The sequence below is a fragment of the Theropithecus gelada genome, chromosome 1 (assembly GCF_003255815.1).
Source record: "Theropithecus gelada isolate Dixy chromosome 1, Tgel_1.0, whole genome shotgun sequence".
Classification (NCBI taxonomy): domain Eukaryota; kingdom Metazoa; phylum Chordata; class Mammalia; order Primates; family Cercopithecidae; genus Theropithecus; species Theropithecus gelada.
The window spans coordinates 81,068,433-81,081,021 of NC_037668.1; the positions used below are offsets into that span (position 1 = coordinate 81,068,433).

A 12,589-nucleotide genomic window follows, 5' to 3' on the forward strand; every position below is an offset into this window, starting at 1 on the left:
TAGAGAGGTGAGATAATGTGTCCAAAGTTACACAGCCGAGCCAGGATATGATCACTGGAATATCATCAGAGTTAGTTCTCTTTTCTCCAGGCCTTGCTGCGTCACCATGAACAGCCCCTCCTCTGGGAAGTCATCCCTCAATTCCCTGGCCTTGAGTTATCTTGGAGTCAGGTCATGTCCTTTGACTCCAAATCACCTGTTCTGCCCACGAAAAATTCTACTGGATGGAACCAACAACTGGGGCCACTAAATGACTCAGAAGCCAGCAGCCCACAGCACCACCCATAAAGGCTCTGAAGTCACACTCCTCCCACGGCCTGTGGTTGCTGTTCAGCCACCCACAGCGGGAGCAGGGCAGCAACAGAAGCCATCCTCTCCCCTCCTGGTTCCAGACCGCCTGGCCGAAACTCCGCTCTCACCTGGAGACCACCAGTGGAAGGATCATCATCTTCAGCATCCTCATCAGGAGCTCTCCAGGGAACTGGAAGTAACTAATTTCCTGAAAACACAGTAAGAACTGGGGTTATAGCAAGAGATGTAGACTGCACAGTGGCTCCATTCTTCACAGTCTTTGAAGCACTATCCCATCTGACTCCCCTGTCTAGCACATGGCAGCAGAGTCCATGGAGAAAGAAATGGCTTTGGAGCCACAGAACTGGGTTCCAATCCTGGTAAACACCACCCCCCCCACCACCACCACCACCAATCCACCAAAAGCTGTGTGGCCTTAAGCATCTTCTGTGACCACTCTGAGTTTTTGCATTTTTCTCGTCTATAACATGAGGGTAATAACTACAGTAGTCCCTGCTTATTCTCAGGGGACGTGTTCCGAGACTGCCAGTGGATGCCTGAAACCACAGAGACTGAACCTATGGATGTTGTTTTTTGCCTATATGTACATACCTACGATAAAATGTAATTCATAAATTAGACACAGTAAGAGATTAACAGTAACTAATAATCAAATGGAGCGATTAGAAGATACTGTAATAAAAGTTATGTGAATGTGGTCTCTCTTAAAATCGCTTACAGTACTGTTCTCACCCATTTTCAGACCACTGGTAACTGAAATCATAGAAAGTGAAACAGTGGATAAGGGGGGACTACTCTGCCTCACTGGGTCATTGGGGGACTTAAACGGGAGAATGCATGCAAGCACTTAGCACAGCGCCTGGATGACAGTAAATGTTCGATAATCCTGTGAATAACAGCTCTCCTCCCATCTGCACCACGCATCTGGCCTAGCCATGGAATAAAATCTCTCTCGTGTAGCAGATGGCAAGTGATGAGAGGACAGAGCCGAGTACCGCTCACGCGTTCATTCAACCCGCATCACGCCAGGCATCATGGTGAGCACCCCAACATGAACTAGGCAGGGTTCCTGCCCCGAGAAATCCCCAGCCTAGCTGGTGAGGAGACCCACTCCTAAGCAGACCATGGCCTTCTTGCAAGTCAGTTTCTCCATCTGTTTTGGGTCCATTCTCTAGCGCTTCTCCCCGAAAATGCTGAGAGAGAGGATCAGATTGAATGGGTGCGACACCATGCAGTAGAAACAGCCCCCTTTAGCAGAGTTCTTAGGCCTGACTCCTTCCTAGGCCACTGGCTCCAGCCTGTCCACGGATCTTTGACTAAGGAGCCAATTCCTTGCCCAATAAGCTGTCTCCCAAGTAACAGCCATGTGACCAGGACCTGATACCTGAAGCAGAAGGGCTGCTAAGCCCAGTTGAATCTGACTTTCAGATAACAACGTGTAATTCATTCTTATACTTAAAAAAAAAAAAAAAATTGCTGTTTATCTGAAATTCCAGTTTATCTGGGTGTGCTGTTTTTAAAAAATTTTTTAACTTAATTCAGTGTTGCTACTCTGGCAACTCTGGCGTGGGGCCACTTTCTTCAGAGGGTGAGGTTGTGGGCGAGGCAGGCAAATGGACTTTCAAACATCATCCAAGTTAAATTGTTGTACTTGCAACTTTTTTTTTTTTTTTTAACCAAAGCCAAACATACTTGGTTAATGATCTGATGCTTTAAAAACCTCCAAATCATCGAATGTTGGTGCTATGAGGGGACTCTTGAGATCTTCTAGCCCAGCCCACTCATGTGATAGATGAGGAAGCTGAACCGCAAAAGGGAGGTGACGGGCCCACCCAATGTTAACCGCAGCACAGGACCAGGAATCAGGCCTCCTAGTCCTATACTGCTACCATTTCCAATGCACCAGAAAATCTGCTTTTTAAAGAAATATACCCATCATGACTCTCTCTCTCTCTCTCTCTCTCTATATATATATATATATATACACACACACACACACACACATATATATATATATATTTTTTTTTAGATAGAGTCTTGCTCTGTTGCCAGGCTGGAGTGCAGTGCAGTGGTGCCATCTTGGCTCACTGCAACCTCTGCCTCCCAGGTTCAAGCAATTCCCCTGCCTCAGCCTCCCAAGTAGCTGGGACTACATGTGCCACCATGCCCAGCTAATTTTTGTATTTTAGTAGAGACGGGGTTTCACCGTGTTGACCAGGATGGTCTCAATCTCCTGACCTTGCGATCTGCCCTCCTCAGCCTCCCAAAGTGCTAGGATTACAGGTGTGAGCCACGCACCCTGCCAACGATATATTTTTAATTAACTTTAGTCCATATATATATATATATATTTTTTTTTTTTTCTTTTTCTTTTATATTTTGACACAGGGCCTCGTTCTGTCAGCCAGGCAGGAGTGCAGTGGTGCGATCTTGGCTCACTGCAACCTCCACCTCCTGGGCTCAAGCAATCTTCACACCTCAGGCTCCCGAGTAGCTGAGACCACAGATGTGTGCCACCAAGCCCAGCTAATTTTTGTATTCTTTGTAGAGACAGGGTCTCACTACGTTGCCGAGACTGGTCTCAAACTCCTGGACTCAAGCAGTCCTCCCAGCTCAGCCTCCCAAAGTGCTGGGATTATAGTCGTGAGCCACTGCGCCTGGCACCCACATGTATTCTTTACGTTAAAAGTGCTCTAATAGTCAGGCTCGGTGGCTCATGCCTGTAATCCCAGCACTTTGAGAGGCCAAGGTAGGTGGATCACTTGAGGTTAAGAGTTTGAGACCAGCCCAGCCAACATGGCAAAACCCCGTCTCTACTAAAAATACAAAAATTAGTTGGGCATGGTGGTGTGTGTCTGTAGTCCCAGCTACTCAGGAGGCTGAGGCACAAGATTCGCTTGAACCCAGGAGGCAGGGGTTGCAGTGAGCTGAGATCGCGCCACTGCACTCCAACCTGGGCGACAGAGGGAGACTCTATCTTAAAAAAATAAAAATAAAAATAAATAAGTAAAACAGTGCTCTACTGATAAAAAGGCAGCTCTTTCCTCATCTTTCTCTATCCCTATCTCACAACTTACCAGTAGTGAACATGCCCAGTTCTTCTAGCTGTTTGCCATAGTATCAGTATTTCTAGATAATATGGTCATAATGCTATTTCTTGATTCATCATTTTGACATCTATCAACTTCTCTGCCATGATTGATGAAAACTTAGTTCTTACTCCCTTTCTCTCCACCTATTTCACCATTATATTTATATCAATTTTTAGGTAAATCAATAGTCAAGATTTACAATGTTTTGATCGTCAAACAGTGCTTAACCGTTGAGCCAAGTAATGTACTACAACCATGCCGCCTTGCTTGTAGCCTAAAGTTAATTGACTGATTTTTATTTGTCTTGCTTTCTGGGAATCACCCACTAATTTCTTCCAAACATTTTAACATGTCTACTAAACTACCTAATGATAGTATTTTCTGCTCTCTCAAGCACATTGGTTCTCTTTTATCCTGCCTGGGACCTTGGTCCGTGAGCTCTCCACCTTCCTGCTCCAGTTTGGACTGACTGCTTTCTAGGCCCAGTGCTTGTCATGGTTCCCTTCTTGATTGTCATTCTGGGACTTATCCTTTAGAGGGCCCCCTGTTTCTGGGATCCCTTGTCTTCTTGGTTTACTTCCTTGTTTTGCTGAAACATCTCCTTTGGTAGCTTTCTGAGTAATAGTGGATGGCAGATAAACTTTTCTGAGTCCTTACCTGAGTAAAAATGCCTTTATTCTACCTTTACCTCTGATAATAGCATATGTGAGACACTTTGTTGGAAATAATTTCCCCTCAGGTTTGGAAGATGTTTCTCCTTTGTTTTCTAGCTTCTAGTTTGCTTACGGTGTTCAAAGTCATTCTGATTCCTTAAATGATGTTCCTTAAATGATGTTGGTTTTATTCCACCAGAACCATCCAAAGATCATCTGTTTATCTCCACTGTTTGGTAATTTCATGGTGATGGGCCATAATATGGGGTTTTCTTTCTTTTTTAAACAAAATTGACAGTGCTATGCTTACCTTTCACTTCTGAGAAACTGCTTAGATTCTCTGCAAACTGTTTCTCCTCTATTTTTCTTCTGTTAGCTCTCTCTCTAAAAGTGTCATTAGGTAGCTGGACATTGAACATTCTAATTTTCATATGTTTTCTTTTCTATTTTCATTTCTTTTTGTTCTAGTTTCTGGGAGATTTCTACAACTTTATCCCAGTTATTGACATTAATGGGTTTTTTTGGAGATGGGGGTCTCGCGCCATGTTTCCCAGGCTGGTCTTGAACTCCTGGGCTCAGGCAATCCACCCGCCTTGGCCTCCCAAAGTGCTAGGATTACAAGTATGAGCCACCAGGTCTAGCCAAAGTTTTTCTATTAATATATAATATTTGTACATATTTATGGGGTACAGTTGGTATATTGCTACATACACTGTGTAATGTTCAAATCAGGGTATTCAGGGTCTCCAACACTTTGAGTATTTATCCTTTCTATGTGTTGGGCAGCTACTCACATTTTTATCTTAGTTCTTCTATTTTTAATTTCCCCAGATTCTTTTCTGTTCTCTGATTGTTCCTTCTGTTTGCATCCCCTCTGTTGTACGGTAACTATATCTTCACTCCGGAAAGCTTAAGAGGAGATTTACAAAGCTTCCTTCTCCTCCCCACCTTGTCTCTGCTTCATTAGAGACCCCCTTTTCTCTTTGTTTCTCTCATTAGAGACCCCCTTTTCTCTTCGTTTACTCTGTTTCACGTTAGCAGTCTCCTCACGTTGCTGGTGGCGTGGCTTTCAGCTCATATGTAAGTTTGAAGTGCTGAACTTCTGCGTGTATGAGTGGGGCTTGTCAACTGACGGCCCTCAGGGCAGGGCGACAGGTGCTGATCTGGCTTTTTCACTGGGGCTGTGTGGGATGGTAGAGGAGTCTCCTTTATAGCAGAATTTAGAGATCTTTTCTCTGAGGCTTCAGTGAGAGAAGTCTCTTCTTGCTTTTGCCTGAGGAATGACATGGTGCCTAAGCTCAGCTGACAGCGATCTGAAACTGTGCTGGGGACCCCACTCAGATGAAAATGTCTGCTAATTAGTTTGAAGTAGGTGCCTCAGCATGGCCCTCTCCCCCACACACACAGGGGTGGCCCAATACCCCCAAGTCCAGCTTCTCTGGTTCTTTGGGGCAGGCAGTGGGGTGGAGATGGGTGGATGAGTCCCCCAACTGAACTGGAAGGTCCCTAGGGGTCTAACTGCTCTGGTTACAAAATTCCAAACCATGCCTGGGCTTTCAACCCCAGCCTCACCCTGCCTAGTGCAGCATCTTGCTCTTTTATGTTCTGGAGTCTACAAGGCAAACTGGCTTGGTATCGACTTCCACAGACTGACTAAGATTCCAGCTTTCTGTGAACAAGGTCATAAGCTCCACCCACCTCCATATTGTCTAATTTGTTGTAGCCTCTCGATTTCTTTTCTCAACTGTCTCCTTTTATATTCCCTTTATTCTTGGTGGTTTTATCTTTTAAAAATCCCATTACTAAAATGTTAGTGGAATTCTAGGAAGGAGGGAAAAAAATGGATACAACTGTAATTTACCATGGTTTAACTGAAGTCTCAAAATGCTCAGTATTTTTAAATGAGATACTCATATCCCAAGACAAAATCCTGTGATTTTGTAAATTCTTTTCACAAATAGAACATTCTACCATTTTCCAAATTGTTTATGATTTTTGCCTGTTGCATAAGCTTACAAAACAAGAAGGGTTTAGTTTCTGAGTCACAGGCAAAGAGATCAAACAGAGAAATCCCAGATTTCAAAGTAAGATGCTGAGAAAGCCAGTTCCTGCCAAATAATTGTTCTAAGCCTCTACATCCTTCCTTCAATTTATCTGGCAGGTTAATCCAGACCGGAATACATTTGCATTTCCAAACAGATGGGAAAGGCAGCTTTGGCAAAGGAGGCCCCAGATGAGTTTGGCTTTTAATAATAGGCATTCCAATTTGTTTTCACAAAATAATCTTCCTGCAGGAGATATATTTTTGTTGCTGAGGAAAATTAAAGAGAACAGATTGCAGATTTTTTGTTCCATTGCCAGTTTAATCCAGCAAATAGTTGAGCGTTCTCTCTGTGCCTGACACAGGGCTAGGCTCAGGTTTTGGTTAAAAACAAACAAACAAACCCATATGTTGTTCAGCAGTGTGCAGCTTGGTGGGAGAAAGAGACACCCACATAGCCAGCTCTGAAGCCAGGTGGCCAGCAGTGGGGTTACAGTTATTTTTCATCAGCTATGGGAGATGAGATGGTTCCTGATGTAGACAGGACTTTAACAGGTAGATAAGGGAGAGAGGGGGAGTAACATGTAGTAAGCACCTACTGTACGCTGGGCACTAATGAATCCTTGGTTTATTCCTCATAACAATTCCAGTAGACATATACTGCCCCATATCCCATTTTACAGATAAAGAAACTGAGGCCCAGGGAGGAGAGACGATATTGCCCAGCCATTTGCTAGCAGAGTCAAAGTTCAGGGTTTCTCTGCCTCCAGAGTCCACACCTCTTTCTAAATAACTGCTCGAGGCTTAACAGGGTCACCATAGTTGTGGCTCAGTTCTCCAGGAGTGGGTGTTTTCCTTTTAATGGAAGACAAAGTCTCATGCCTGACGCCAGTTGTAGAGACAGCGTTAGACCTTAGAGAGCAGGGAAGAGGACTTTCTGGGAATAGGGACACTTCCAGGAGCCCATTGACAAAGGCTCTCTCCTTGACCACACTTTAGATAGTCTCCTCTGAGCCCTCTTTTCCACTGGGCTTTGTCCTTGGGCCTTGTCTTTGGCCTGCATAGTCCAACTGTAGCAAAAGTCCTGCCAAGTCAGTTTAGTGAGGATCCTTCACCCTTCAGCATCCCGATACTGGATCAGATTCCCCATCCCAGATCAATGTCTGGTAGCCCTGGCCTGCCTTCAGCAAGAATCCCCCTACCCTGATGTCTCCTGCAGCCATTTGCTGTCCCCGACCCCCTCCCTCTGCTCACTGGCTGTAAATCTCCAGCTGGCTTTGTTGTCTTTATGGTTGGGTCCCATCTCTCTCCCCAGGAGGTCTTGATACCTACCCCCACCACAATAGTCCTGCATACAGCCTTCCTTACCAGTTTCACAAGTGGCAGAGGATTTTTTCTTTAACAGCATGGGAATGTCCCTCCCTCTTCTGTAAGAGATGGGGGCTGACAGGGAAAGGGGCTCTTTCCCAGGCAAGGCAGCTTCCCCATGGCAGTTACACAGGCTGGAAACCCGGGACCTGGCTCCCCTTCCTGTCCCCCAGCCCACATCCAATCAGCCCCCACATCCTGAAGCTTCTCCTTTTGAAAACAGTTCTCACGTCTATCCCTTTTATCTGCACTACCAGGTCTCCCTCAAGCTGCCCCTTACTCGGGCCCCTGCCTGCCTTGATACCATCCCCTCTCCACTCAGCACCTGAGGGGTCTCCCAAGCTCCAACTGGCCTGTCGCTCTTCTGCCCAAAAGCATCTCATGGTTGTTGCAAGCCCACGCATGGCAATGGGACTTATGGGCCAGCTGGCCTCTGTGCTCCAGCCCCTGCACCTGGCACCTGCTGTCACCTCTGCCTAGAGCGCCCTTCCTGGATCTCTTGTCATTTGAGCAACCTTTAGGTGTTCTCTGGTGCCTGTTTGAACTCACACAAGACCCCCCTCTTTCCCCGCCACAACTCTTGGCCCTGTGTTTGTCGTCGTGAGGCACCCTTGCCTCTTCTCACCTGGTGGTGCTAGGTTTGTAGTCACTCCCCAGCCACGTGACTGGTTCCTCCCTCTAGTCCTGCAAAGTGTTTATCACACCCATGTTACCGATGAGAAAACCGGGACCCAGAGGGGCAGAGGGACTCACACACTGTCATGGCACCAGGGAGCTGTGACACGAGAATGTGACCCCAGATCCCTCAGGCCCACACACCCCTCCTGGACGGGGACCCCGAGATGCTCCGGGTGGCTGACCTGTGGTGAGAGGTGCCGGGTCCTCAGGAAGAAGCCGAGGAGGCAGCCCACAATGACAGACAGCACAGACAGGATGAGTAGTCCATTCCGCCTGCACACGTCCCTCCCCCGCGCCAAGATGGCATGCAGCACCATGGCAAGCCTGGCCTGCTGGCAAGGGGCACAGCACCATTCCATGCACAAGAGGCCGGCCGGGGGCACAGGGTCTGGGCTGAGGGCTCTAGCCCCTCAGTAGGCAGGTGGTCAGAGTTGCTTAACACCAGTCGCCAGCCCCACGGCCAGGCCTGTGTGGCCGCCCTAGAGGGAAGCCACAATCCTATTACCAGCTGCATCATTAGGAGCTGGGAGCAGATTAGGGCCTGGGAAATTAGAGCAGACCACGTGGTCTGGGAGTTCAGCCCTCAAAGCCAAGCGTTTCTTTTAAACAGTTGAGTGGAGCAGGTACTGGGAGGAACAAGAGGAACATTCGCTTGCTTGGTTTGTTCTTTACCCCGCTTACTTCCAGAAAGAATCGAAAACAAGACAGTAAGACATCAGTTATCCTCTACATTAATTAAGCATTTGCTGTGCCCCAGGTGCCATTCTAGAAGAAAGTTACATGTACTGGCATATTTAATCCTAACACCAATCCCAAGAAATAAGTACTATCAATATCACCATTTTACAGATAAAGAAACTGAGGTGAGTGAGTGCATGTGCTGTGGGCCAGTCCTGTGCTGGCTGCCTTACCTATGCTAATCATAGGGAATCGTCCCAAAGACCCCGGGGTTCCCACCTTCATTTTTCAGAAAGGGAGGCTGAGACCCCAGGAGCCAGTCCCTTGGCCATGGTCATAGAGGTCAGAAGTCGGGGCCAGGCCAGTCTGTTTCCACCACATGAGCAGGCAGGTAGGTTCAAGGGTGCTTGGCAGTATTGCGGGGAATGTAGATTCGAGTCCAGGGGACCTGAGTTCAAAGGTGGGCTGTGCCACTCACCGGGAAACAGGACATAGATGCTTCAGGGCTGTTTCAAGCCTGGTGCTGGGCACCCTGCAGGCTCTCTGGACCTATTATTTTTTACAGATGACAGAGCCCAAGAGACTTGCATTCAGGTCCCAGCTCTGCCACTTACTAGCTGTGTGACCTCAGACAAGCATTTCATCTCACTGTGCCTCAGTTTCTCCATCTGTAAAATAGAGATGATAACAGCATCTACTTTGTTAGAGCTGGTACAAGATTCCACCCAGAGGGTATTTGGAAGTGCAGTGTGAACCCTGGCGTGCTGAACAGGGGAACAGACTCTTAGGGTCATTATCACACTTAGTGCTTTGGAGAAAGGGTGTCTTTTTGCTATTTCTTGTGGCCTGGCCTGCCCTGTCCTGTAAAGCCAGGGGGAATTAACCCTCGTCTATTTCACCAGAGATCTGTAATCTCATTAGGGGCAGTCAGGCGGCAGGCAGCAGGGAGAGGGAAGTGCAGTCTGCAGTGAGGGTGGGAGGTAAAGGGTGGGGTGCACACAGGGGCTTCCTCCTCCTGACATAGGAGACAGGGGCAGAGGATGAAGAGGACAGGGCCAAGGCAGGGCGTGGGGGAGAGGTGGAGAGAGGGCACTGGGGCACAGGCTCTGAAGCCATGGACGGAGCTCCCAACTGGGAAGATTCTGATTCCAATTTAATCAGCTCTGTGACCTTGCCGTCTCTGAATCTCTGTCTTGTCTTTTTTAGAATGAGAGAAATGGGCCCAGGTACGTTCATCTAAGGAACTTCATTTCAGCAAACCAATCTTCCAAAGCCCCTGCTCTTTGCAGTAGCTTGGGGGTGGGTGTGGGGGTGAATACAAGTCTGAGAGGTTTTTTTTCTCTGACTTTGACTCTTAAAACCAAAAGTTTCTTGCTATACCTTCAACTCCAACAAATGCCTCATTTTCCAAATAATCAGGTGGTTGGTTACTTCCTAGAAGAGAAAACAAACATTTGGATTTGTGTTTTTCTCAACTCCCGGGCTCAAACAATCCTCCCATCTTGGCCTCCTAACGTGTCGGGACTGCAGGCATGAGCCACCACACCCAGCCCAGACCTGGCCTTTACCTGTGCCATGATATAGGTGAGTCTTGCTTTCTACTCCGGCTCCATGACTCCGATTCCCAGGACATCCCCCACAGCCACCACTGACTCCTCTCTCCCACATGCTGACACTACCACTACCTGCCTACCAGACTACAACCTTTCTCTCCACTGTTCCTACGGTCTTCAACAGGAGAATTCCAACTCATTCTCGCAAATGTTCTTATAGCACCATTTAGTGCCACACCTCCTGGGTACTAGGAACACAGCAGTGAATCAAACAGTACCTGCCCTGCCCTCAGGGAGCTTATAAGAAAGTGGAGAGACCCCAAGAAAGGACTAATTCACACTAAAATGTAAGTGACTGATAATGAGTTTACTAAGAATATTTGCAAATCAAATCAAGCCTCCTGGGTCGGAACCCTATAATAACTTACCATTGACAAAGAATCAACTGCCTTTTACAATGTCACTAGATGTGCAAAACAATTTTCCCATAATTACATAAAAAGGAAGTTTGGGAAATGCTGGATGAAACAAAAAGTTAAGCAGGTTATTTCCTCTGAGACAGCTCAAAGTCAGATTGCTAGAGTTAAAACCTCAGCTCTACCATCAACTAGCTGTGTGACCTTGGGAACATTTCTTAACTTCCCTGTAAAATGGGGATAATGCAACAGTACCTAGATCATAGGGTCGTGATGTGGGTCATACAGTGCTGCATGCACCATGGTTACAGCATGGCCCAGTGCCTTGCAGATAGCCCCAGGTAGTTACTGTGAAAGCATTTGCAGCAGCAGCCATGTCACAGGAAGTCTCCACGTGGAGAACAGAGAATCCCACCCCTCCTTTGGAGCAGAGAACTCCCTGGGCCTGGTGTTTGGAGGACAAGCTTGGGAAACCCCAGCCTCCAGCATCGAGTCTGTGCTCCCCTGCAAGGCACTTTCCCCCTTTTCCTCACCTCTTCAGCATTACCTCCTACTCCTTCCGTTACCCCTCCAGCTCCTATGACACCAAACCACTGCAGGGTCCTGGAATGCTGCATCCTATCTCAGGCTTCCGCACCTTCGCCCGTACTATTTCCTCGGCTTACAATGTCCTTCCTTGTCACTAAAGTCACAGGTTAAATCCCCCTCTTCTTCAAAGCCTTCCCTGATTACCCTAGATATAATACCCTCTCTTTTTCTCACTCTAACTCAGGCCCTGCACAGTCGCCAGCTGAGGATTCACCTAGCTCCCTTTTAAGTGGCTCTGACAAGGAAATAAGAATCTATGAAAATAAAATCAAATCTCTGTTTGTTACCATGTCATTTGAAAACACCTTGATGGAGAATCCTCAAAGTTGGAGGGTATATTGGCAGGGGCAGGGGCAGGGGGGTGCTAGGAATAGCCTGAGGAGCAAGGAGTTGTCTAATGGGCAGTAGGTGGCCTGAGAGATGCTTCTGGGGAAGCTTGAGCTGCACAGACGGAGATGCTATGGCAGAGAAGAGACATCGTGGTGGCAAACATGAGCGCCAAGTCACAGGTGCAGCTGCCTCACCCTGTGGAAGTGGCGTGCAGTTGAGCTGTCCTTCATGGGGCCCTCTGCTCGGGTTATGCTGTGGGGAGAGCAGCAGAGGTTGACTTATTTGCTAATGATTAATGATTAATGATTCGCCAGGGCTACAGGCGGGGCCAACTCAGCCTGGGAAGGCGGGGATAGGAAGGCTTCCCAGAGGAGATGAGACGTGGTTTAGTCAGAGGCCTCAATAAGCCAGGGAAGGGGGTGCTTGCTGGTCAAGGGAGAGGGGAGAGGACAGCCTGATTTAGGCCGGAGGTGTGACAGCAGGGCCTCCCAGGGCTAGCAGTGCATCGGCGGGCTGCAGTGGCCATCGGGGCTGGGGCCTCACACCTTCCACCATGTATCAGAATGATTTAGGTCTGGCCGGGTGAGCTCCCATCTGGGTCTGTCGTGACGACAGCTCGGGGTATGTTGGCTGCTTTCCAGAGACATACCAGAGGCGCCTTAATCTCCCTGACACGTCTTCCCAGCTCGCTGGAAGCTGGGACCTTCTGGGAAGGTTTTCTCTGGGCAACAAATCCAGCTGGGTGTGGATTCCTGCAAGCTTTAGTCACCAAGGGGCTGCCCTGACCTCACTGAGGGCTAGTCCTTTCCCACATTTGCCTCAGAGGATGGGGGAAAGTGATTCTGTGATGGCAGCGAACACACACACCTTCCTTCTTCCC

General features: G+C 47.8%; 1 protein-coding gene across 4 annotated transcripts in view; it reads right to left on the minus strand.

Annotated features, from left to right (window-relative positions):
* SLC1A7 (solute carrier family 1 member 7) overlaps window positions 1-8,644 on the minus strand; it is a 54,591-nt gene extending 45,947 nt beyond the window's left edge. For all 4 annotated transcript variants that reach the window (XR_003120909.1, XM_025395113.1, XM_025395105.1 and 1 more), the window contains exons 1-2: window positions 8,327-8,644; window positions 420-499 (exon numbers count right to left, since the gene is read on the minus strand). Coding sequence is in view for 3 of the 4 variants with exons in the window: in XM_025395113.1 (XP_025250898.1) it covers window positions 420-499; window positions 8,327-8,503 (257 nt within the window). In the remaining variant the exon portion in view is untranslated. The remainder of the gene's footprint in view (window positions 1-419; window positions 500-8,326) is intronic.
* Between the last annotated feature and the right edge of the window lie 3,945 nt (window positions 8,645-12,589).